Raw genomic sequence first — 26,499 nt, forward strand, 5'->3', positions numbered from 1 at the left:
AAGAGTTTGGTTACTCCCAGAGCCTCAGGAGGCACAGCAAACTCCACCAGAAAGGGGAGCTGGAAGAAGTGCCCACAACACCAGCTGCAGAGAACCTTAACAGCTTTAACCCAAACCCTCAATGTAGCGTGGCCCAAGACAGGGGCCAGAACCAAGCACCAAGCACCTCCTCTTATTACTCCTACTCTCAAGATGTCAAGCCTCAAGACACCAACCCCCAGCCACAGCCTCCACCCCCACCCCAACCACAGCCCCCACCTCCACCTCGACTCTACACCTGTGCTATATGTTGGAAGTCGTTCCGCCATCACTTCCATCTGACTGCTCATCACCAGACGGTTCATGAAGGTGGCGGTGAAAAGCTCTTTTGCTGTGAGGTATGTGGGAAAGCTTTTGCTTATTCCAATAGCCTTACTCGACATAGGCAGTCACAGCATGGGATGACCCGCACTGAACCGTCTAACTCACAAGAAGGCAGCACTGGGTCTGGAGACAACAGAGGTGGGAGTGATGCCAATCAGTCAGCATCAGAGAGTGAAGCTGCCACCAACGCCCTGCTGCAGATGGCTCCTCCCACAGAAGGCCACGGAGGGCAGAGTCTTAGCCACCAGGCACCCCCGCAACCTCCAGCTGGTTACTCCCCCCTCTTTTATGATGCTGCAGCTGCCCAGTCTTCAGCTTCTAATGCCCCATCTTACTCACAGCCTCTGCCTCCAAACTCTACAATCATGCCCCCACAGCACCCACACTCCCCAGCTGGGGTGAAAGGAGAGCACATATACCCAGCTGGATCGCGTAGTCGTACGCTTCACACCACAGCCCCGTTCCAGCCCCTCACGGAACTGCCCTCCACTGAACATCATCATCTGCATCACCATCACCATCACTCCCACCATCATCCATATCAGTCAGGTACCCAGTCCCACCAGCACCTTGACTGCAGTATCCAGTTATCACACAATGAAGTGAGACGACACAAGAAGAAAAAAAAAAAGTCCGGCAGGAGAGATTGGAGGGAAAATAAATGGGAATCCCAAGATTTAGTTAAATTTGATGGAGGCAAAAAGAAGAGAAAGATAAGTTGTACAATAAGAGGGCAGTCAAATAAAAAGCAAGGTTCTCTTCGTTTGACAATTAGATGTGGAGGAGGATCAGGTGGTGGTGGGTATAAGCTTGTCAACACTGGAGGAGTGAAGGTGCAGATCCTGTCATCCCTGAAAGTCCCTGTAAAACGTTTTGGCTGCCCTATATGTCCCAACTCTGTGTTTTCCCGTAAAGCGGGACTGCTAGTCCACATGGCAGTTAAACACCCACAGAAAGCTTCAACCACTCAGGAGCGACTAAGGTGCAGTGTATGTGGGAAACAGTCTCACAGGCCTTTGGTGGCCTTCATCCATCGGGCCTCCCATCGTGCCAGAGGGACTTTCTCCTGCCAACGCTGTTCTGCTCGCTTCTGGAATGCTACACTTCTCCACAGGCACAAGGTGTCCTGCCGGCGCAGGGCTAAGGGATTGCTGCGAGGAAATGCTAAGAGGCGGAAGCTTTCAAAGACACTGGGAGAGAGACCGACCCATGAGGATCAGGGGGAGCTGCCATTCCTACAGGGACCATACAGATACTGAGCATCCTGGTATCTGAAAAGGGGTGGAATATGAGGGTGATATTTCAGTTCTAAAATGGGAAGGTAAAAAAAGGGACTTGAAAAGGCATCTGCTGCCTTTAGGAGAATTTGCCTCTTTGTCTCTGTTGACATCTACTCTGCTGACTATTAGAATGAGTGTGTTAACAACTACTGTAGAGCATCCTATAAAATATCATGATAAATTCTTCCAGTTTATATTGGAAGGTGTTTTCAAAGACATGACTGTTTCCATAGGATCATTAACCCCTTAAGTGCATTGACACTATGCTTGGCTGACACTGTGCAGTTACTAGACAAGTTTAGGTGAAATGACCTGCTAATCTATCTATCTTCCCCGTAATTAGAATCCCTGCTACACCTCTTGCTGTATGATAAACGTCTCTGCTGTGTACTGTCTTGTTGTTGTTCACTTAGAGACTCTGAGGATTTTTTAAAATGTAAAGTGCATTTATTAGGAGTAGGGACATGGGGACAAAAACCTTTGTTGATAGTTTGTCAGTGCATGTTTGTTCTCTGGTCAAGTTTTTTGCCGAGGTTGTGAAATCACTCCTACAGTATGTGATGGTTTATTCAGTATATCCCCAGACGTTTGTAGTGTAAACATGATTCAAAGGTTACTTTATATTCCCTAGTGATTTAATCACATATAGGTAAAATGTCAGAGTTGCTGGTAATTAGCATCACAAGGATCCCTCTCTTGCCAAAATGAAGAAACTTAGAAAAAAGCCTGGCTTATTATGTTCATTTTACTTCAGTTATTTAAGATATTCCTAGCTTTTTTACCAAGAGATTGAAAACAGGTCAAACAGTGGACTGTAACACATTTATCTCACGTTATTTGTATGCTCTTTTTAGCAGTGATTATTTCTACAGTACTTCACAGTGTGTTAAAGATGAGGACCTATCATAAACAGATGTAATATTCCATGTATTTATGTGTGTAACCCAATTAGTCTTCATGCCAATCTTATACTTAACCCCGTCTACCTTTTACTTTTTGCCAAGTTGCAGTCATATTCTTACTGTCAAGCCTTTTTATTTCTTCTAAAGAAAAATAAGTTTTAAGTACATCCTTTCACTTTATTTACATGTTCATACCCCTGTCAAGCCTTGTTTTTCTTTTAAAGAAAAATGATAGTTTTAGTAGATTTCTATCATAACTTACTGAGAAGACAGTAGTTGATTATATTTCAGCAATGAATAAACCTTAAGTGTAATCATTTGTTGTTTTCCTTTCATTTCTGATTCACTTATCTACTGCAGTATCCAAAATATTGTCAAAACCCAAGTAAGGTGTAAATATCAACAATGAGATTTTGTAATTATTTAGCTCTGTATTCCATGTGAATTTCATTTCACTCTGTGAATTAAATACATTTCAGGATGTAGTTGATATACCAGTAAATCTCTTTAAAGTACATAGGCTTACCATATTATTCTCCAGATTACACCAGTGTAATGACCTGTTTTCAGCCATTAAAATTTACAGTAGTTACATCACTGCACTTGAAATATGTGGCTGTGTAAAACTTTTCATTAGCTCCACAAGATGGCAGTAAACAACACATTTATTCTTTATGTTTGACCTGGTCTGGAAGAGTGTGTCAGTCACATGGATTTTGCACTGATGAGGGGGGGGCTAGAGAGTGTTGTGTGACTGAATTATGTTCCTGTCTGCTGTTTACTACAAGATTAATGCCACAAAGTAAATAGAAAGATTTAGTATCATTCTGCAATCATGGCTGCTTGAATTTAGCCACATTTAAATAAAATAAACTGCACGTTTAGAAATTAGTCAAAGGTGAAATTCAGTCCATGTAATTTTGCACTAGTATTGAATATAAATTCACTGCATTAGGAAAATTAGATATTACTGTAGCCCTTTTCTTGATTACACACAAATGTTTTCATGATAATTTCATGCGTGACACCAACCACAATATTATTTAGCATCATGTAAGTCCTGGAGGCTATGCAGAGGACATGCTAAGGTGATTTTAAAATCACAAGTGTGTTTGCATGCCAATTGATTATAAAATACATCTGTTTTGCTTATGATGATTCACACCCACTGCTGATTTAAACAGGTTACATTAGAAGGCCCACAACTGGACCCTAGACTGAACCCCTACTTAAAACTGACAACATATTTTCCTATCCTCTAGTGCATAATATTCATATGGAAGCTGCATTATTTATTACACTTTGGAGCCTTATGATGACTTAAATCTGTCTACTATTTGTCATCTCTTGCATGTCCAACTCTGGGGGGGGAAACAGCTGAATTCCTACAGTGCACTGTGTTGTGCATGTGCTCTGCAACTGTACAGTAGATTAGAAACCCCTCGCGCTTTTTGTGATTCGAACTGGTCTCACGCGGCAGTGGCATGCACGTGGGGGAATCCGAGCGGGCGGGTTTATGGGACCTATTTCTGACCAATAAGCGCTCGTCGTGGGCGGAGCGGCGAGTTCCCACAGCCAATCAGGACCAGAGCCGCGAGCGGACATGCCTGATCTCCGCGTGCCGCGAACACGTGAGTTGGAGCAGCTATTGTACGCCGGGAGGCAACGTGCTGAAGCGTTCCTGACTCCTGAAAAAAAGGCACACTCACGTTTTCTGTGGATTACAAGGCAACTCGAAAAGCCTTTCCGCAGTACCTAATTATTACAGATAGCCATCACTGTGCTGTAATGGTGATGGTCAATATTTTGAGCCAGTAATCATGAGCTGTGATGGCAAGGTCTAGCAATGTAAAGACAAGTGCTTTCAGTAATCATACTAAGATACAACGAATTTACATCTTTGCTGCTGCAGTGTAAATAAAATAGGAGAGTCACCCTGTTTGTACCTGTCAGGCAAAACAAACAGCTTCGTCTCCTCGAGGTGTGGCACGAGGGTAGGTGTGTCTCATAAATAATATGCCAGAATTGAGATTTGTTTAACCCGCCTCCTCCCCCACTCGCGCCTCGTTCTGCAAGGCGTGACGTCACGTGAACTACCCGTGTCCCTTCCAGCTGAGAGAGAGGGAGAGGGAGAGAGAGAGAGAGAGAGAAAGAGAGAGGACGTGGACGTCGCGCGGCCTAGACAGACCCGAGCCCGTGCTCCTGTGACTGGATTCACCGGAAAGAAAAGTACTGACAGAGAAAGAGGAAACGACCCCTCCTCTTCCCGAAGGACAGCAGAGCGCCAGAGCGGAGAGAACACCACAAACTTGTCATCTGATCAGTCCAGACGCTGCTCTCGATGCTCTGTGTGCTTTTTACGATACACACTTAGGTTGTTTTGTTTTTACGGAGGTTCGCTTTGCAACTATTTCGGGGATTTCTCTGTGAACACCGATTAACTCGGAATATTCACCAATTTTAATTGTAATGTCTTTCTGTCCGTGCAGTCTACGGGTCTCATTGTCATTTTGACGCCTTTTGCATTTTTATTATGAACAGTATTCCTGCTCAGATGGTCCTCCCACACTGGTCCTCTGAGAATAACAGCGTGATCTACAACAGTTTTGACAGGATCCAGCGACAATGGAATATTTAGATAAAAATATCTCTGCAAGGAATTAAGGAACACTGCATTACAAGTGAAAGGTAAAAGTTGCATGTGTTATTTAGCATAAGTTTCAAAGTATAATAAAACTGCGTCATTAATGCAATGCTCATACTTTCAGTTACAGTTCTTTATACTATATGGACATTTCTCAAAACTATCCTTTTTTTTTGCCCTCCACTCCCACCCCTCCTGCACACACGCACAGTCATCCAGCATACTTGTCCTATTGGTAGGTACTCTGGTCAGCTTGCTTCGCCCCTTCAGGTGCCCCAGGTGTCTCTGCGACCCCGTCTGGTCCAGGATGTCAAGGCAGCTTTCCCAGCTTCCGACCCCTGACCTCCCAGCCGGTGCAAGCCCACAGTTTGGAAGTTGTACTCAGCCTGCAGGCTCCCTCACAGGAGGGCATCTCAACTCTATGACAGGTCTGAAATCCCTTCTGCAGCACCCCATGAAGGGAGACCAGCGTTTAAAAAGCCCGTGTGATGCGAAAGGTTAGAAAGCCTCATTTGATTAATTAATACAATGTGTTTATATTAAATGTGCAGCACTAGCACCTGACACACACTGTCTTCAGTGGCAGAGCATGACTAAATCATACACTTCTGGTACTCCCACTGCTACTGTTTTGCAATACAAATATGTAACACTATGTAAGAAACATCACGTTTATCATTTAATGGCACAGATTTGTGCACAAAACACTGAATGTTCATCCATGATGACTTCTCTTTGACCCTGATGAATATTCACCTGGATTATAATCCCTGCTGTGATTTAAGATTGGGATCCTGATGACAGTGGGTAATAACATGTTTTGGTTTAGCTGTAATGCTGTGCAGGCATGTGCTGTGGTTGCAGAAACAGCTATTGTGAGATTTGTTCAGGAGCTTATGTGTGTATGTTATGACAACAAATTGATTTCAGCTCTTGCTTAATGCAGCAATTTCTGCTACCATCTGGTCCATCTGTGAGTGTGTATTTGTGTGTGTGTATGGGAGAGGGAGATTTTGCAGACATGCATCTTTTGGTACACCTGCCACTCCATGTGGTTCAGCACAAACAGGGAGAGTTAATGTTAGCATCTATTAGCCAGAGGCTGCTGATAAAAATAGTCCAATAAACCCTTTTAGTAATTGTTCTTTATTTTGTACTGAAAAATGTTACCAAAGTTATTCTTCATCCTGAACTAATAATGACTTGTTTCTCCTCTCTTTGACAGACAAAGACAGAGTGGATCTTGATGAGGACTCCTTGGGAGTGTGCCCTGTGAGGAATGGCAGTGGAGTAAGCAGCAGTAATAACAGTAATAACTGTGGAGGAGGTGGTGGTAGTGGTGGAAATGGAGGAGGAAGTTTCAACCAGTTCTTAGGGCCTCTCCTGTGGGATCGCACCCTCCCTGCAGATGGGGGCCTCTTCCAGCTCCAGTACATGGACTTGGAGGAGTTTCTGACTGAAAATGGAATGGGCAGCATGCATAACAACAACAGCTCTATTTCAGCCCAGATCCCATCACAGAGCCCTCAGTCAGCTGTGCCCAACCAGAGCTCCCAGTGCTTACCACCGTCATCCCCACCTGGCTCTTCATCCTCTTCACCTTCTTCGTCTTCTTCCCCATCACTCATTGGTTTGGAGGTGGCTCCGCCACAGAGCCTTGTAGGAGGAACTGACTGTCTGCATGGTGAGTTCACTGACACTCACCTGTTTGTTCTTGAGGGAATAGAACCACAGAGTAAAAAAAGTGAATGTGGACAGTCCATTCTTCGTAGTTAGTTTGTAACAGCAATATCATGGAAGAGGGTTCTGCAGGTTTTGCAAGCTGAAATACGACAGAGTCCCCTGCCACTGATATCAGGCTAGTAGATCTTACAATTCAGTAATAGCTGAAATGCAATCAAGGTTATGGTGTGCTTCTAATATTCCCGCAGGCTAGTTCAGCACTTTAACTCTCCTTTGAGTTTGTAACAATCACCATAGTGACAAAGCATTTTTCTGCCTTGTGGGGTCAAACTGAAGGTAGGAGATCACATGCCTCTAAATGCAAAGTCAACTTGACAGAGAAAACAGAGTTTAGAAATGGTTGTTTAACAATGACCGTAGTGTAATTTTATTTTCATGCTCCAGTGAGGTGCTAGGTTGAACACTGGATGAGGGAGCAGGGAGATGTGGAGAAAAGCATGAAGAGGGGTGGATGATCTGAGAGAAAAATGTGCAGTAAAGGAAGAAGTCCTGAGCTTTTTGATGTGTGACCTCACAGCAATTGCAAGGAGGTATTGTTTAGTTCAGCATGTGATCTGTATACCACAGTCAGCATTCATTTCCAGACAATTATTAACGTGTAGCAGGGTCAAAACTGAGACAGAGAAGTGTGTGTAGTGTTTGTGGTTGCGTGTCTTTAAATCTCTCCCCACTTGACAGGCCACAGCCATGTGCACGTGTCAGTACATGTGCAGAGGCTGACAGTGCTGGAGTGAGAGAACTAGAGGCAGGGCCAGTAGACGTGTAGGAGGAGCACACAGGGGGAGGGAGGAAATGGGCAACAGGAAGAGTTTTCCCGTGCTGCTGGACTTCAGACTGAACACTGACACAGAGTACACTAATATCCAGAAGAGAATGTATACTGTATGGCATATTGACACAGGACCTTTAGATCCGTCCTTGAGTGACAAAGTACAGTACATGTTCATAAACTCTGATAATGCAGTTATATTGCATGAGAAACACCCATGCGCTTGATTACAACCTTTCTATATGAAGTCAAATGAAAAGAAGTGAGATACTATTTACAAAAACTTATTCATGTGTTATTGCTTAAAATCAAATTGGTATTGAGTCTAGAAGTTAATGTCACTGGGATGAGGAGACTTTGCCAAAGTTGAATGGATAATAACTCTTCCACAACTTGAAACTAAAGAAGCTGTATTTTAATTTGTAGTATCATAAAGGTGCCTAACCAACAGCTGCTTCATAAATACTGAATGGGCTAACACCTAATACACATGAGTGTCCTGGGAACCTAAGGAGGAATACGGCTGCTGTTTTCCTTCACAGCAGCTTGAATGCTGTTGTGTGAGGCCTGAAATATGTAGAGTCACATCTTGGACCATTCATTGAAAAATAAAAGCCTCTGAGGGTGGAGACATGGGCATAAATGCATGAAATTTACTTTACAGGTCTGCATTCCAGAGCTCTCCAAAAAGCAGAGAGAGACAACCATGTACCATATGAGGCCTGAGGGTTTTCTGGGTTTTATTCCCACAAATCACTACACCAGGTGGTTGCACCGACTGGTTCCTGCTGTTGGGTTTAAGCAGCATCAGTCATTAAAATCTCCTGGTTTAGTCATAAGTTGAGGAAAAAAGTGCAAATCTGGCACTTGGTTGTTATCCACACTAAGATTCAGATTACCTGGCAGTTATGCAGCAGCAGCTCATATATTACAGCTCTTTAAATAACATTTAACATGTGACAACTAACAACTTGCCCATTCTTCCTGCTGCTTAGTGTTAAGGTTTTGCAGTCTGCGCCACATCTTTTACTTTTTCTGTTGTTCTCAAATAGTGTTTCCACATCATAGTGTAATAGTCTGCAATAAGTACCTGCTTTGTGAAATTTAACACATACAGGTTTTGTTTAGACTACAATGCTGTGGTCATTTTGTTAAGCTGCAGCGTTGTGGTGTTAAGTAGCTATGCTGTAATGAATCCATATATCTCTGAAGGGGAGCTTCGACTCAGGTTCTCTGTGACATGTGTTGACACTGCCCACCAAATGACAGAATTTAACAATTTTAGATTGTCAGATCACTTTTGAGTTAACACACTCCCCTGACTATAATTAGCCTGTAATTGTGATACAGTTCAAGTTTAAAGTCTTCACATGGACATCTCTTTATTTTTGTTCAATTGCATTTGACCATATTTATAATAATAATGTTGACTGATGTGTTTGCGTGTGGAGATATAGAAATCTTCAATAGGAGTTTAGTGCTCTTACAGGGAAGGAAAATCAGATAAGTAAGGTGCATTGGGCCTAAAGGGCGTGGGATGAGGTATAGCCTTACTAGATTGGCCCCACTTAAAGAAACTGGTTTTAAGGGGAGTGGCATTTTTAGATTTCTCTATTGGTATTCAGCTCTGGATGTTGGCCAAGCCAATAGATAACATGTTTGTGTCTGTTGTCAAAGCACTGGTTTGCACAGTAGGCTGCTTAAATCTATAGGAACCTAAGGACCATAGCTATGCTTTTCATAAACCTGTAGCAAATGATTGATTTTCCATTATTGGCAGTTTTTAGGTGTGTAATATGTCATACATATCAATGATCCTTTGATCTAATACAGTATGGAGCACTTGAAATTGAATAGTTTAAGCAAATGTGATTTATTTTAGAAAAGTATAAAGCTTTGCACAAGTGAATATAAACACTTTGTCATTTTATCTGTATGCTTTTTTTACTATTATGTAGTATATTTCAGGGTATATCCTTTAAATATTGGTCTGCAAATGCAAGTTTTACAGTCCATGAGATCTGATTAAAATGTCCTCAGATCTTTGGAATCAGTTAGGGCAAAAGCTTGTTGTTTGTTGATTATAACACTAAGAATGTAGCTCTTTGCTTCCATCTGGTGGTCATCGTGTTGAACTACTGTGCTCGTATTGTCATAGTGGCCTGCTGCCATCAAGCTACTTTGTCTTAGAATCAGCATCATTATAAAAGTAGCTCAGTGAGAAGCATGTAAAACAAAACAGGTTTGTCTTTCTTGTAATTTCAGGGAGTCAGACGAGTATGAATGACTCTTGTGAGTCACCCTCTTCCTCCTCCTCGTCCTCCTGCCCACCTCTGCTGACGCCCACGGGCAGCGGGCCAGATGCGGTAGGAATGTTTGACATGGATTCTCCGGACATGGCTATGTCCAGTGTCTCTAGCCAGCAGAATTTTGACCCCAGGAGACACTCCTTCAGTGAAGAGGAGCTCAAACCACAGCCAATGATCAAGAAGGCCCGCAAGATCCTGGTGCCTGATAACATGAAGGTGGGTGCAGTCTGAAGTCTTCACTGCAGCAGCAGAAATATTCATGGCAGGGGTAGACATTTTGTACCTTGGGAAGGAAGTAATTGTAGGTCACAATTAGATCATTTGAAGGCACATACCATGAGTTTAAAGAGAAAATGTTATTTATTGTAGGTTATTATTCTTTACCTTGTCAACAAAGCCTCAGAAAGTAGGGCAAAATGCCCTTCAGTGTTTCCTAGAGCTCAAGGTGATGTCCTCAAATTCATTATTATGTCACCAGCAGTTCAAAACCCAGATATATTTAGTTTGCCATGATCTATTGAAGAAAAAAGCAGCAAATCCTTAGCAGTTGACTTAAAACAATTATAAAAAATGTTCACATTAATTTTCTCAACTAACTGTTGCAGCACAAATTCCCAGGTACTTATCGTTAAATTAAGGGCACTCATTGAAAAAAAAAAAGTTATATTGGAGCACTTTTCAAAACAAAGGTTACAGTGTTTCACAGTAAATGCATTTTGCAGCAAAGAAGCACTAGAATTTAGGTGAATAAAAAAAATTGCTGAAGCAATGCCAGCAAAAAAAAAAAAAAGCAAAATATCTGTTAAAAAAGTCGCTAGCTCATTACTGTTCAGTCTCAGAGAATGAGATATGTGAAAGGAACATGTCCCACGCTCTTTCATGGCCAAACACCCACATGGCTGTACACGAGCACTACGTGCTTCCTGAGTAACAAGTTTGACCATTCATTGATTATTTTATTGAAGTCACTGTGCCTAACTTTACTCCTTTAATTATTTAACTTCCTTTACTTTAAATTCCACGATCAGCCAAGGTAAACCAATGAAACCGCTAGGTGGTGAAATAATCATTACTTACTATTTCTGTTTGTCCTCTCTTAGGATGAAAAGTACTGGACCAGGAGGTATAAAAACAACGAAGCAGCAAAGCGTTCCCGAGATGCTCGCCGTCTCAAGGAGAACCAGATATCTGTGCGTGCTGCCTACCTGGAGAGAGAAAACGCCGCCCTCCGACAGGAAGTGGCCGAGATGCGGAAGGAACTGTGCCGCTGTCGCAACATCCTTAGTAAATACGAGAACCGTCTTGCTGACCAGTGATGAAGGTGTGGAGCAAAATCAGGAAGAGGAGGAATATAAAATGGATTCAAATTAAGACTGAATTTTTGGGGTGGCATGATGGACAGAATGGGGTCAGGATAATAATGATGTTGAGGAGGAAGATGATGATTGTGATGATGAATGTATAAGAAAAGGAGGTTTGTGTATTGAAGCTCAGGTGTCTCGTTTTGTTGAGGTGTCAACTCTTAAAAAGTGATGGATGGCAAGATTAATTTAATAGATGAAAGATGTGACTTTTAAGAGTTTTGTTATTGGAGAATTGTATATTTTTATAATACTTCAGAAAAATTAAAAGAAAAGCAAATTTGGAGAATAATTTTGTATATTTTCTACATGTCTGGGCCAGAGATGGGGGAAAGCTGCGGTCAATATCTTTTTATTATAGATGAGTCAGGAGATGTTTAACAGGTGGTCAGCCATTGATGGGTATTTTTCGACTTGATTAATGTCAGGATGCGGCAGCAGGGGCAAGGACGCATGTAACAATTGTAATATAGAGAGCAAAATTATCTTAAAATCGTGTAGTTCAACATTTTTGTAGATTTTATTCAAGAGCTCAGTTTTCTTTCCTGTTATGTTTCTGTCACTGGGCACGCTAGAGAGAGACCTAATGAGAGACGCGAGGGGACACCGAGTAGACAGCCCAGCACTATCCTCAACACTTGTCTTGACCAGTCTTGTGCGTTCTTTCCAAATATAGTACTTCATCCTTTTTAATTGACTTGAGTTCCCCAACAATGTTAACACTTATTTACGAGATTGATGCGTCTTTCCATACCAGTCCATACCAGTATCTGTGACTCTGTCCCTTTTTCTCTATCCTGGTGGAGTGCTTTGAATCTACTCTGGTGTTTCAAGTCTTACCTAAGCTGGTGAAAGTGTATTGTGATGCCCTGGGTAGCTCTGCCCCTCTTGATCCTCTCTTTGAATTGTTGGGACATTTCTCCATCCAGCTGCTCTGTTTCTGTCTGCGCTCACTTACAGTCAGTCCCCTCACCATTGTGTGCAACCTCTTCCCATAAAGTTTTGTCCCTATGTCACTCTTTTGTACCTTGAAGGTACATAAAGCTAGTTAAATCTCAGTGTTGTAACATATTCTGAAATAGTAATCAATCTTTCCAGTACAACGCACATTGTTGCTTTACTGTACTTTATGAACACACTTTAATTAGCATTGTTACGGAGCGAGAAATGTTGTGTATAGTGGATAGGCCTATGCTATTTTGTGTATTTGATGTATTTCAGGAGATGGGTTGAGTACCCCCATTGAGTGGAATAGTGTTAATTTCTCAGATTTCTGGGAGAAATAAAAGCCAAATTTTCCTGTTGATCCACAAAGCTTGTTGCTATTTAGTGCTTTTTTTCAGTACTGCTTCTTCCTTACTGTTTACTCCTGTTATTACTCCTTCCTTCCTACTGTATCTATAAACTTCTCTATGTACCCACCACATCTACACAGGGGCATGGTACCATATGTTATGTTCGTAGGGGAGGGAGGACTAGTAATAGAGTGTGGTTTTTAATCCCCTTAATGACCATGATGAATAGTTACCATTACTGTTATTATTATTGTTATGATTATGATGATTATCCCGCTTATTGTTGCTGTTCTATATTAATGAATGATTTTCTTTCTTTGTATGAACATGATCTTTTGCACCTTGAAACACTTTTGCTCTTTGGTGTTCCTGATAAAGACTATTCAAATGAAAAAAATACCCCTCACTCTGCTATTTGCATCCTGTCTTAGACCTCCAGATCGTCAACACTTCTGCTGAGGACACTACCTTCACCTTTGTTTCTTTGACCATGGAATTTATAAATGTGACTCAATAACTTGAACAATGGTGCACATGCAGACTTGCTTTACCTCTCACGGTAACCTTTTCTGTTCCCCAACAATATGGACTATGCACACTATCAGTATGCTCCTTATTGGTTTACAACCTTCATCACCTCAGTCAGTGATCAATTGCTCTCCCAACATGATTTAATCTTTGATATCCTCACAGATGTCACTGATGAATCTTACAGTGGCTCAAACTGAACTGCCCTGCTGCATCAGTGGTGTCCATGGTGCCCAGCTCGTTCAGTGCTGGTTATTTGGATGTAGTTGATATTTCCCAAAAAAAAGCACCAATAAAAGATTGTTCTCATTCACTGCTGCGTTGCTTTCCTAAGGTGTTTCATCACATTATTTAAGTTACTCTGGATGCTTCTCTTGAGCTTTGTGTGCCTGCATCTTGAAGTACAGACCAGTGTTCATCAGTAACACCAGAGGTCAGATTTTAGAAGGACCCCTACTTTATTTATTACTTAAGCCTGATAACCAGAATATACTATGCATGAAATGTCTCAAGAATGTTAATTTTAATATCCTCCCTGTTTGTGCACATCGTGTGCATACTTTTAATGGGCAAAGCAGTCCAGATATAAATTCTTGCTCAACAGAGCAAAGGCTCATTGCTCAGACACTGAAGGAGTATCTTACACATTGCTAAATTAAATGCGCTCAGTGTTTATGGGGGATAGAGTGATCACAAATAGGCACAGTTCTGCAATACAGATGAAAGTGAAATATTATGGACAATTTAGATGTCAAGAGTATTACACAGTGACTGCCTGTGTACATGCCTATATGTTAATTAAAGAATTAAAGGTTTAAGTAACTCTGGGCTGCATGGTTTGATAGGAGAGAAAATCATGATATCAGGTAAAATCCAACAAATTTCTTCACTGACAGCATTTCCTGTTTGTTTATTGTGTGTACTGGCAATAGCCATGTATATGTCACCCAGTTTATCTGGATGACATATACAGGATGACAGTTTATCTCAACAAAAATGGGTGAAAGGTCCTTCAGGCTGGAATTTTCCCCACTTCTGTCCTCAACACAAACCAGATGTGTGCTCTGGGGCCGTACCCTCTCCCTCTCCCCCTCCCTGGTTCCCCCCCACCCTTTCTTTCCCCCTTCCTTAAAAATGCTGTGTGTGTACGTCTCTCTCCCTCATATCGTCTAAGGCCTGGCTTCAAGGATGCACTGTGCACTGCTGCTTGTGTCCCTGTGGGCTCTGACTGGAACGGTGTTCCTGCAGTCTACAGGTAAGCCCTCTGGCTCCATCCATTGCTCATATCGCTCTCACTCAGTCTGACCTGTTGTGCATACACAACCAATTCTGCTGGTATCTTATTAAATATAGGCAATTAATGGGGAATAACCAATTATCAATTGACCATCTTCATCAGTCCAATAGTTGAACAGCTAGGCTTTCCCCTGCACATTTTGTTGCAGTATAGATTTCTTTCACCCAGTATATTATGGTGTAAAGACAGACATAAAGACACAAACTAAGGCAGAGATATAGTGCAATATAATTACACACTATTTGAAAAAAAAAAAATCAGCAGAATCAATCATTTTCATGTTGATCGCCAATATTATGCAGAATGGGTCCGGTTTACTTCTGTGTGTGTGCTTTTTTTTTAAATGACAAAGCAACTTTTGTTTGCACATGCTTATGGCAAGTGGTTTATATATTTTGGTAAATGCAGTGTCTGTGTTGAATCATTACTGACCATCCATAGGTGACTCCATTCCTTTATGTTTTCATTACAATGCTCTGAATTTCATGATATGCAATAAGTACTACAATTTTAATGTTGGTGCTACATAGGTGATAGATGTATGTACCGTGCACTGGGCCTTTATTTTGATTTGGGATGATCATGTGTGCATATATGCAGAATGTGTGTTTGCGTTACACGTGTTGTGGGCAGAGTGGATACAGTAACACACATTTTCATACTGAGAAATGAAAAAATGTGAAGCCCTGTCTGCCTCCCCATTTTCCTCCCCCTCACACCCCCTCAGACGTTCTGGACATTGAGGGTGTGTTGATTTTAGCACGGAGTGGAGGATTTGGTTTTGTGATATGTGATGGAATACATGTGGAAATGTGAGCGAAACATGGAGGGGCTTAAGGTACCCATATAGACTTCTTGTTGCAAAGATACTCCACTGAGAAAACACAAATTAATCACTCTACACACAATTTAAGAAAAACACCCTTACTCTTTAATCCCTTACTATCAAGTGATAGCTGAATGACAAAGAACAATAAAGCCTGCCATTAAACACGTACTCATCTGTCAACCTGGGTGGCAAATGTTTGTCTGGCCACCCACAGTGAATTTTCTTTTCTTCAAACAGAAAGCAGAATGGACTTGGCAAACAAAGTCTCATTATGGCCGTTAGCGTTTGCAGGTTTTACAAGGGGCCATGAATGGATTAGAAGTAAACAACGGGACAGTTACTGTGACTGTGTGATAGTGTGTGTGGTAATCCAACAGGGTCGTGCCCAGAGAGACTTCTGGGAGAGGAGAGGAGGAGGACGTGCCCTCGGCCATGCAAAGCTGACAGAGACTGTGGGAACAAGCGCCAGTGTCTGTGTGACGGCCAGTGTGGTCTCAGCTGTGTGGCTCCAGGTAGCTGTTTGTATGCATGTGTGCTCTCAGTTGTCACTGTGACCACTACTGTAGGCTCAGCCATTAAAGGGGTTTGTCTCTGTGTATACGCAGCTGTGCCTACATCTGTGTATCTGTGTGTGCTTTTCCTGGGAAATAAAGTAAAAGCCTTGGTCATGCACATAATCTGAGCTCAAAATGCACCCTATGCCAGTGCTGAACACAAGCTTTCTATTATGCTTGTGCACTGTAAAAGGGGGCACTGTGCATGTATCCAGTCTATTTATACAACCTCATTAGTGCTCTTTTAGCGCTAACCATTTAATTTCTCTTATACAAGGAACAATCCAGCAGATTCTGAGAGTTGTTTTGTTCCCTACGTCCCGCTTTCTCTCTCCTCTCTCCTCCCTCTGGATCATCTCTTTTCTCCTCAGGTCGTACTTGTCCCTGGCCTCTACCCCCTAATGAAAATTCAGTAGCTCGGCTCCTCTCTCCCACTCACTCCTTTTCTGCCCTGCTTGAAGTGCGCTGCAAGCCTGGATTCACGTTGCCCAATGGCTTGGAGGCCACTATTCGTCGTTGTCAAGGTGACCGACAGTGGAGTGGGGATGAACCCATCTGCACAGGTGGGTTTTCAACAAAGAAATGTTCTTTCTCACTCCACATACGGTAATGAACATCTGGGAGAATGCTGTGGTCTTTGCTCCTGTCTCAGATTCAGTACAGTTTTTCTGTAATATCAGGCACACTGCATATGTATATGATGTGTAGATCAGTGATGGTCAAGGAGTAACCATAAGGCTTTGTTTTTATACAAAATGGTATTCAGGAATGAAACCCCTCTGTGATTGTGCCGACTGAGACATTGCACAACTGGGACCTATTCTCCTCATCACCATAGCAACCAGAGCTTTAGTTGTTCAGTTGGCTGTCTGAAGATTTTACTCCCAAACTGTTGGTGACTTTAAAGAGGATATGAAAGCGAAATATGTGTGTGTGGATGTAAATCATATATGCATGCATGCACATATGTGTCCATGCTCTACAGTATATATTCTGGTTAAAGTTTGCATCTATTTGTAATTGTATTTGTTCATGTTTAGGCCATAGTCTGTGGCGTTATTAATGGTCATAATTTTGGATTTTGTAGTTTGTGGTGCTGTCGAACTGTGCTGCATTATCTAGAGAGGTGTTTCTGTTATTTACCCTAGTCTGATTAATATACTAAATGGGATGGATGTATTAGACTGCACTAGTTTTAGCTAGGTATACCAAGCTTGTGTACCTAGATAATACTAGGGTGTATGATCAAGATGATTTGTAGCCTCTTGAATACACATTCAGCTACAGTCTAACATTATAAATTGATTAGATGCTTCACGTGTGGTGTGTTTGACCTTTTATGTCCTAGAGATTCTGCAGTCTCTTAACTGACCTAATGCTGGCGTATGAAGAGGTTTACGTGAAAGATGTACCTGTTTAAGTTCTTAAAAGAAAACACAAAGAAGTTTCTCATGATTCCCACTTAATTTACATCAAAATTACCACTGTGCTCAGAGATAATTATGTGGTAAAATATTTAAATTTCCTCTCGCTCCCTCTAAATATAGAACAAGAAATGATAAGTTTGAATAAGTGGCTCACAAAAGACAAGAATTGTTCTACTATTGTAGAGCTGTACAGCAGTACATGAAGTAAAGCCACTGACAGTCCTTAGTATCTTGACATATTTCATCAACATCCAAAAGTATGTTCTACTTATTGCTTATGTCAACCTGTCACTGCTGATAAAAACAATACAAATTCAGCTTTAAAGGTCTTAGCTCCATTAGTCACATGCCCGGGGCTAGAGTAAATATGCTTTCTTAGGAATCCTCAACCCAGCTGGGTCCCGGTCTCACCTTTAAGATTTTTTTTTTTATCTATTCAAAGATGTGAAATAGGAACACGATTGGCAGCTCTCTCGTAGAGTATCCTCCTGCTGAGAGACAGGCAGAAGGTAGGTGGGTTTTGAACGTGTGAGAGCATTTGTATTGTGCATCCTCTGCATGTGTGTTAGAGTGTGAGTGGAGCTCCTTCATGCCTGTTGAGAGTTAGTGGGCGGCTGATCACTGTCAAAGCTGCACAGAGCTGCGTGTATGCTGCGTGAGTGTGAGCGAGTGCGAATGTGTGTCTATTGTGAGTGCGTGTTTTTTGGAGAGAGGTAAAGAGATAGATTTTTCTTGTATACATTAGATGTGTATGGGTGGGGGTGGGGGGCGGATTGCACATCTGTGACAGTTTGTGTGTGTATGTGTGTGTGAGTGGGCAAAAGATCACAGTCAGGGGAGTCAGAGCTCTCTTGCTCATGCTGCTCCAGGCCTTGCTGTTCCCTTCTCTCCTCTCCTCTGCTCTTTTTTCTCATCCTCTCTTCCTCTCATCTCTTGCTCCTCTCATCCTTTTCCATCTGAGGCTACTGATAAGGCCTTTCTCTACAGTGGGAGCCAAGGACAAGCACGCAGCTCAAAGCTATTTAGCTTGTAATGTGTGGAAATGTCTCTGTGTATGTTTGTTTGAGAAAAAAAATTGCAAGAGGTGTATGTGGAGCCTGGCTGGACATTTACATCTTTGGTCTCAAACAGATTGCTGTGTATTTAACACTGTGTTTCATTCACAATGACTGTTTGATAATTTAAAAAGATGTATTTGATATACCTGCTTCATAGCTGTTTGGCGTTGCAGCCTGTGTGGGAGGCAGCAGTACAAGGTAGGAGAAGGGCAGTATGTGAAAACAAAACTAGGCTTTGGGCTCTCATTTGCAGCCAAACAGACTCATAACTCTCCCTGTCCCATAGGTCCCTTTACATTTTTATATTAATGTTTCTTGGTTTCAGCTATCTAAGGCAGCCCTCAGGCAAGAGCTGTCTCTGCCTTTCAAAGCCACGCTCAACTCCGAAACCTGCGCTTGATGCAGCTTGGGTCGCTCCAGCTTCTCTCCAAGCACCACTCTTGATATTTATATTTCCACAAGTGTGAGGCACTCAAACTTGCAGGAATGAACAGTGCCAGGTGTTATACAATCACAGATATAGCTGTGAGCGCAGAGAGGTGTGGGGTGGTGTTTCACCTGTTCATCGAACTTTGATTTATTACCTAAGAAAGGTTATTTCAACTTAAATAGAACAAGACACTGGGTGAAACGCCTCTGTGGGTCACTAACTAAATACAAACAAGTTGAATGAGATAGCAGGGTGGACGTTTCTGGTACATTCGTTTTTCTTCCTCTCTTTCATGTTTTTCACGCACTTCCCTCCTTGTTTATTTGCTAATGTCTGTTACCTGTAAAATCACATTCACATGCACCAGCCATGTATGCTGACTCTGATGTGCTGATTGCATCACTGTGGGTTATTGTTGGTGTGTATGAGATTTGTCCACTCACTGAAGTTAACTGACTATAAACGTCATTCCAAATCGCAGCAGTAGATTTTCATGGTGAAGAATTTATATTATGGGGGTTAAACTGTCATGGGAATATTGCTTTTAGGGTATTATGGGGAAACTGGTGGAGGTATGCACTCCCTGAGTTCTCTCTAGTATTATTATATGTTTTATTGTTGTAATAATTGTTCTCTATGCCAAGGAGCTTATGTTTTTTATTGGCATTTGTTGTTTTTTTCACAACAAAACTTAAGAAGTAATGATTGGATTTAGATTTTTTTTAAGGAGCGGTAGGATATGGCCCATTGTGCTAATTTGGTTCATCATCTGGATCCAGGAATTTTTTAAAAGGATTCTTCACCATTGTGAGATAGGGCCAATTTCAATATTTTTGGCTTCTAACTCAACACATAATGCCTACAATGCTTGGAGGAAAATTGCATGATAACATCCACATAAGATTTACCACACATTCAAAGTCTGAGCTGGAGCCAAGTAATATTCTGGATCTGCTGATCCAGAGCATTCACATTTGTAAGGCTCACCGAAAACCTGCTACTGTGACACAACAAATAAAGCTACAGACTTGCAACTAACTAGTAAAACACTGGAAGTGTTTTCTACGCCCGTGTCACACTGCAGATAGAATCCCATTCTATAAAGTGAGTCAATCCACATTAAGTCCAAGGGATGCACGTCTCCCATGAAACCCTTGAGTTTTTCACACTCCGTAGTTTACTTGAGAAAAAGTAACAATATTAAATGTAAAAATACTCCACTAGATGTAAGGAGGCATCGAAACCTTTGTTATTGGAGTTTTACTACTGGTGTATTAATATTTATGTGACATTGAACTAGAAGTAGCATTACATAGTAGTAAGTTCATCCAAAACAAGGGTCTTATTATATAAGACCATTATATGTAAACATTTAATTTTTAAAGGAACTACCTATTATAACTTTCAGATAGTGGATTAAAAGCACCACCATGACCAACCACACAGCTAAAAGCTATTTTATATGAATGTTCCACTGTTAATAATTTCATATAACAGTGCATCAGTTAGAGATTCCATTGTTCTGCATTATGATCCTTTATGCATGATACTGTAGGTGCATTTTGCTAATAGTTCTTAACATAATCTCACATCTAAGTATTAATTACACTGCAGAGATTTTACCTGTAATGGAGAGTTGTTACAATGTGGTATTGCTACTTTTACTTAGACAAAGTATCTGACTACTTCTCCCACCACTGCGTATTTGTCCTTATTGCTCTTCATCCTCTGTTTTTTCTCTGACCTTAGAGACTCAGTCACCTGAGCCTGCTGCTGCACAAACCTGCCCTCTGCCTGAGGAAGTCACCAGCACCTTCAGCATCCAGGGCAACGCTACTGTTGGAACTTTCATCCACTACAGCTGCCTGTCTGGGTGAGCGAGGGGGCGTTGTTGGGAGGTTAATGTTCGATGTGTGGGAAGAAGCTCTGAAAACTTGAAATGGTATGAAGGTAGAAATGGAGGAAGTGAGAGGACAGGGATGGAGTGTGAAATAGAGGGAGCGCATAGAGGGAAGGTGTTGGGGAACGATGGAGGGTGAGTGATGAATGGCAGGGAATTCATTTTGATCTCCCAGCTGACAGTCTCTCTATTGAGCTAACTAGGTCATTACAGTCTAATCTTGTATTAACTCCCCTTTACACACTGACTCATCTGACAGGATAAGATGCGTCTGCAAAGATGTGTCAGCCAGAACTGTGCACACAAAATAAAAACAGTCTGAAAGAGAGGCAGAGTGGAAAAAAGGAATCATTTACACCTTTTTTCATCACTTTTATTTAGATGTTTAGATGAAGCTTCTTAACTGTCAGTACCCTGCATGTCACACCACTGCCTGTCTCATCATGCTTTCCTTTCCCTCCTGCAGAGCGGATATAGTGGGGAGCAGTGAGAATTTCTGTCAGGATAATCAGACCTGGCAGTATCCTCACCCCATCTGTAAGAGTAAGTGTCCAGTAGTACCCCGCACTGACTGACTGTGTGTGCACACCTGTGTGTTACATTCACACTCAGGATAACTAGCATGGTTAGCAGGAGAAGATGAGGCGGTGGCTGATGATGTGAGTGAATGAGCATTGGGACTGCAAGTGTCTGTAGTTTGTAGGCATGGAAATGTTTTATTTTCCCATCATTTGTAGGGTGTATTGGTTTGTGTGTGTGGGCAGATATGTAAGACAGAGTGAATCAAGAGTCAGACAGAAACCCCTTCGAGATCTATCACTCTGTTTCGCAGTGCTTTTCTGCCATCTTGTGGGTAAACCTGATATTACATGGCCTCTTCTATAGTGAGAAATGGAAGTCCACACAGGACGCTTCTTAAGTCACAGTAGAATAATTATAACTTTCCCCGACTTTGGATAAAACAAAGTAAAAGTGACAGAAGTATTGTTGTGGTTTCAAGCTTTTACTTTAAAACCATCAGCAGCAGTAGGTAAAGATGTCAGAAAACATCAGCCAATAACAGCAATAAAAGAGGAACAATGCCTGTGCCTTTTTTGTGCAGGAACTCGTCTTATACGTTTTCTGTTGGCTTTCTTCATTTTCTTAGAAGTGTACTGTCAGCCTCCTAAAGAAGTGCAGCAGGGCTATGTGGTGGCTGTTCAGAAGACTGAATATGAGGTGGGCTTTGACATTCACTACCTCTGCAAGAAGAACTTCCTGCTGGACGGACCCCGGAAGGTCACCTGTCTATCAAACGGTAGCTGGAGTGCATTGCCACCATACTGCAGAGGTGAGGGAGATCCGAGATATTTCAAATAGAAACACCAGAAATCAAATGTATGCATATAATTAATGAGCTTAAATACATCCACAGAGCACATAAAAGCTTGCCACTGAAATTCTTATGGTACATTCACTGTATGCAGAAATGTAAATGACAAACAAATATGCATACATAAATACAAGATCAACAGAACATTTGCACATGTACTCATACTTTGATACCTTGATGATTTTCTCAGCTCGCTGTCTCATCCCTGCTGAGAGAAGCCGTGTGGTGACTGGAGGAATGAAGCGCTGGCCATTTGATGTGACAGATGCCATGGTTCCTCATGGGGAAAATGTGACTTTTTACTGCAAACATCCTCACAAACTTTGCAGTTTCACTGCATCCCAGACCTGCTTTGATGGAAAACTGCAGCCACCAGCCTGCTACCTTGGTAAACCTTGGCCACATGCACAAAACTCTTCTGTGCCAGTATGCCAGTCAGAAGAACATAAGAGGGATTGATTCACATTATTGACAGCTGGAGACTTTTGTGATGTTCATTCATCCTCTCATTGTTTTTCAGAACCAACATGGTTGCAGTATAAACTCTTCCCACATCGACTGGTCTCAGAGATTGAAGCATGTGAGCCTGGTGATGTGGAGTGATGATTTTGACACCAACTAACACCCATGACACTGTGTCACAGTGCAAACACCTCCTGACACACACCAGTGCCCTATTCCGTCATCCTGACCACTCTCCACCTTCAACTATCTTTGCTATGATTGTGGTCTGTTAGACATCTCTTATGGATCAGCAGGTTGTCTCTCCTGTGCTCGTTGCATAACAGGTTAGAACAGCAGGGCCTCCTGCTCACTATCAAAGTACAGGCATAATTTTAACCTCAAGTGTTACTTTGATTCTCCTCCTGTGTGAACCAGTATATACTGTAATGCTATCCATAGACCTCCATGATGATGTACAGTATAAATAGTATAATGCATTTGCTGCACTAGTTACGCCTGTGATGATACCTTGGTGTAGCCTAACTCATAATGACGCTGTGATTTCTCACTGTGTGACCTTTGTTTCTTCTGTTGAACCTGACACATCAAGTCTTTAAGCTTGTTAAGTTTAAAAAATGTGAGTTATTTGAAATAAAATAATACCAAATTGTTTGCTCTTTGGTTTCCTTTTAACTGCACATAAGGTTGTGCTGGGTGAGCTCAGGCCCATTTTCTCCATCCTCCTGATCTCCTTCTTGCCTTGCCCCCCATCCCTCAGGCTCTCAGGCGTGCAGCGCCTTTCTGTGCAGGCTGCAGGTTCAACCATACTCATAGGCTGAACATGGTTACTGGTCGGACCCGGTAGGCTGCGACACCATAGCAACTCCCCTTGACCCCTCCCTCCTTCAGCATTCGCAGCATCACCCTTTACACTGCACAGTCATATTTGGTCCTCCGGAAATATCCTCAGCTCGGGTAAGCCAGTCCCCATGCAGCGAGCGTATGGGTGGAGTATAGTTTAAAATGCAGTTTTAAATGTATAGGAAGCGTGTCCGCCGCATCCTGCAGTGGCTTTAACAAAAGGGTTGGAATAAACGACAATGCGCCGGGAAAGTTTGTCGTAAGGCTGCCGGGCTGTGCTCTCGGTGTCTCGGACCTTCGGCTCTAAAATGGCTGGCTGTAGGTCCGAGAAAGCTCCGGTGCAAAGGGAAGGATCGGCTCCACGAATCCACTGTCTGTAAATATGTTTATTTCTTTTCTCCGAACGGCGCGTTAGTGACGACGTTGTCCCAGGTCCGAGAACTGACGAGGCGCACACGCACCACGATAATATTGGCATTTCGGACCTAGGACTGTGCGTAATGGCGTCCTCCACGGAGAGTGCTCCTCGGTTTATCCCCAAAACAATTTTCAGGACGGGCTAATATTTTCAAAGCAAACGGAATAAGAGTTGTTATCACGCGAATTTAACAGGAAACGTTTTATTACTTGTGTTGCATGTGGATGGTAGAAGTAGGCTATGAGAAAGGAAATGCGATTTTGTTCACATTATTCGGACCCTTCTGTTCTTTGATGCGTTTATGTGAAAGACTGGAGACTCCGGTCGACCCCTAAGAAATTCGCCGAGCTTTAAATTAGGACCAAGCAAGGTAACCTACACAATTAACAGGACGGTCTGAGGTTGAGGTCATACTAGTTGCAGTTTGGAATGAAGAAGAAGAGGATTCAGTCCACTTCATTTATAGGCTGTCAGTAATCTCACAAAATCAATAATGATATTGGCTTTTTGAACTAAAACTGACTCCAATAATCACTATATATTTAGTTTTCCCTGCCAGTCACATGATGTCTATTTAATTTATTTCCTGTGAAAATATACTTGTTTTAATTATAATATTGCTGCTCTGAATATCTTATCTATTATATTCCCCTATTTTATAGAAATATAAATAGGTATGCCCTAAAATGGATTCTCAGTTGGCTTCAGTCCTGACCAGTGGCAGCCTGGATGTCCAAAATGGCAGCCAGTGTTCAGAGGTATCAGGGCCATTGACAGAGGTTTTCTTGGACTCAAAGGACAAAACCTCAACCAATTCTGTCCCAGGTAACCTCCAGCCATGCCCTGTCAAAGCAGCAGTGACCATCAGACAAGACACTTCTTCAATCAATGGGAAAAAGCCAGAGGTGGGCGGGACTTCTAAGCCAGCCTCTCAGGAAATAAGCAAGATTGGTGGGTTCAGGCAGCCAATTACAGTAAAGACAGGAGTGCCTGTTCTGCGCAGCCATCCAATAAGAATCAAAATTGTTGTTCCTTCACGGTGCAAGAGGCCAATCACACACCCCACCATCAGCCTGACCAAAGACTTTGCTCACTCACATTTTAGACGACCTGTTTTAGTCTCATCTGGAGCAGTGATCACAGAAAAAAACAGGAGTAAAATCCATATATCTGCTGTTAAGAATGAAGGGGAGATCAATGAAGTTACAAATCAAAAGACTGAGCAACCTAAACCGGAATCATTCCATGGGATGGAAGCAGGGACGGGGGAGAAAATGTGCAAAGAGAGAGAGATTTTTGATGCTAAAAACATCCACACTGATGTGTCACAAACACCTTTTATCTCCTGCATTAACACAGTAAAAATATTGAGTCATCAGGGGATTAAAGAGGAAACTGCAGAGAGAGAAACTGAGAAAAGTATTCCTCTAATTTTGCACGAGATGGAGTCTTCTAAGATGTTTGATGAGGTTGTGACAGAGGAGCAGACAGAACCACTGGACCTGAGTTTGCCCAAGAAAAAAGAGAGCCGAGAAAGGAGGTGTGGACGCTTTCTGGATGATTCTGGCTGTGAAAGCTCGCTGATTATGGAGGTAGATGAATATGAGGGAGAAGGAGACAGAGACATAGTAGAAGAGGACAATGACGATGAAGAGGACACAGATACACTAGGGACATCTCTCTTGTCTCCTTCTTTTTTTTCTTCCTCTGTCCTCACCTCCCTCTCCTCAATAGACTGTGACACTGAAAACCTTCTTCTCATAGACGACCAGGGAATCCCGTATACTCTCAGTCCAGATGGACTCAAAGTGCCGCAAGTTGATGCTTCCACATCAGAGGATCTTCAGTCTGATCAGGCTAATTCAGCAGCGGTAGAAGGAACAAAGTTAGCAGATCCTAGCCTCAGCCAAAGTTCAGACAATGCACTACATGCACCTTCTGATGAGCCTTACCCTCCACCAGCCGTTACTACTGATTCTCCATCGCTAGGTGCTGATCAGTCAGAAGCTCCAGAAGTCTTCACAAGTTTGATCACGAACTCCAATCTCTCAAAGGCTGTGGAGCCGAGTGATAAATCTGTTCTAGAGGCTAATGCTGTTCTGTCCTCTTCCTCTGGGATTTCAGTCCCCACTCAGCCCATTCAGATCCTTCCAAACCCATCTACTAATGCTCCCATTCTCCTTCTGTCATCCTCCACTTCCTCTCATCAGCTCTCTTCTGCTCCAGTGGGTCTCTCGCTTCCTATCTCTGTTACTCAGACCTCACCAGGTGCTTCCACCCCCATGTTTCTTCTCCTCTCCTCTGTACCCTCTTCCTCTAGTGAGTCCACAGCTGCTTCCACCCCTATAGCTGTCCTCAACCCCTCAACTGGTCACTTGTCTCAGATCACTGCGGCCTCAGCCTCGGTCTCTCTCCCTTTATCCTCTGGTCAGATCAGCACGCTGGGATCACCTCTGCCCACACTGTCTCACCCCATCATCAGACTGAGTGCCACTAACCCCCCTGTCATCTTGTCAGGAGCGAATAATGTAAACTCCAGCTCTGTTCTCACCTCTCTTGCTGTTCCTACTTCCACCACTAATCTGCAGAATGATCATCATGGCCCAGATTCCATTATTCATTCTCAGTTTAGTTTTTCAAACCCAGGAACTGAAGCCATATCTGCCGAAGAAGTCTCAAATGAAAATAACAAGCCATCAGCTTTTACAGCACCCT

General features: G+C 42.4%; 3 protein-coding genes across 4 annotated transcripts in view; all 3 read left to right on the plus strand.

Moving 5' to 3' along the window:
• LOC109970201 (uncharacterized) overlaps positions 1–3,885 on the plus strand; it is a 10,257-nt gene extending 6,372 nt beyond the window's left edge. Inside the window, 1 exon segment of the mRNA XM_020617602.1 lies at positions 1–3,885. This exon segment is cut by the window's left edge and continues 26 nt beyond it. Coding sequence (XP_020473258.1) covers positions 1–1,622 — 1,622 coding nt within the window. The 3' untranslated portion in view covers positions 1,623–3,885.
• A 300-nt stretch (positions 3,886–4,185) lies between these two features.
• Positions 4,186–12,685, plus strand: dbpb (D site albumin promoter binding protein b). 2 transcript variants are annotated; one of them, XM_020617600.1, is made up of 6 exons: positions 4,186–4,539; positions 5,087–5,233; positions 5,401–5,686; positions 6,415–6,873; positions 9,967–10,226; positions 11,111–12,685. In XM_020617600.1, the coding sequence occupies exons 3-6, from the start codon at positions 5,497–5,499 to the stop codon at positions 11,324–11,326; spliced, it is 1,125 nt and encodes a 374-aa protein (XP_020473256.1). In that variant the 5' UTR covers positions 4,186–4,539; positions 5,087–5,233; positions 5,401–5,496; the 3' UTR covers positions 11,327–12,685. The 2 variants fall into 2 exon arrangements, with proteins under 2 accessions (XP_020473256.1, XP_020473255.1); XM_020617599.1 differs by lacking the exon at positions 4,186–4,539 and having other exon boundaries at positions 4,568–5,233.
• Positions 12,686–14,374: 1,689 nt separating this feature from the next.
• ntd5 (ntl-dependent gene 5) lies at positions 14,375–25,312 on the plus strand. The gene is made up of 9 exons (XM_020617601.1): positions 14,375–14,449; positions 15,698–15,832; positions 16,246–16,437; positions 20,539–20,662; positions 21,156–21,232; positions 21,837–22,019; positions 22,252–22,449; positions 22,582–23,480; positions 24,447–25,312. The coding sequence occupies exons 1-8, from the start codon at positions 14,383–14,385 to the stop codon at positions 22,662–22,664; spliced, it is 1,059 nt and encodes a 352-aa protein (XP_020473257.1). The 5' UTR covers positions 14,375–14,382; the 3' UTR covers positions 22,665–23,480; positions 24,447–25,312.
• Positions 25,313–26,499: the final 1,187 nt, after the last annotated feature.

Source organism: Monopterus albus, unplaced genomic scaffold (genome assembly GCF_001952655.1).
Source record: "Monopterus albus unplaced genomic scaffold, M_albus_1.0 scaffold192.1, whole genome shotgun sequence".
NCBI classification, from domain to species: domain Eukaryota; kingdom Metazoa; phylum Chordata; class Actinopteri; order Synbranchiformes; family Synbranchidae; genus Monopterus; species Monopterus albus.

Bases quoted from the DNA above. Each gene is read 5' to 3' on its own strand.
- dbpb (XM_020617600.1), top strand. From the start codon at position 5,497: ATGTCAAGGCAGCTTTCCCAGCTTCCGACCCCTGACCTCCCAGCCGGT. The intron at 6,874-9,966 runs GTGAGTTCACTG...TTGTAATTTCAG, and splicing joins AGGAACTGACTGTCTGCATG to GGAGTCAGACGAGTATGAAT. The intron at 10,227-11,110 runs GTGGGTGCAGTC...GTCCTCTCTTAG, and splicing joins TGGTGCCTGATAACATGAAG to GATGAAAAGTACTGGACCAG.
- ntd5 (XM_020617601.1), top strand. From the start codon at position 14,383: ATGCACTGTGCACTGCTGCTTGTGTCCCTGTGGGCTCTGACTGGAACG. The intron at 16,438-20,538 runs GTGGGTTTTCAA...CTCTGACCTTAG, and splicing joins GGATGAACCCATCTGCACAG to AGACTCAGTCACCTGAGCCT. The intron at 21,233-21,836 runs GTAAGTGTCCAG...TCATTTTCTTAG, and splicing joins TCCTCACCCCATCTGTAAGA to AAGTGTACTGTCAGCCTCCT.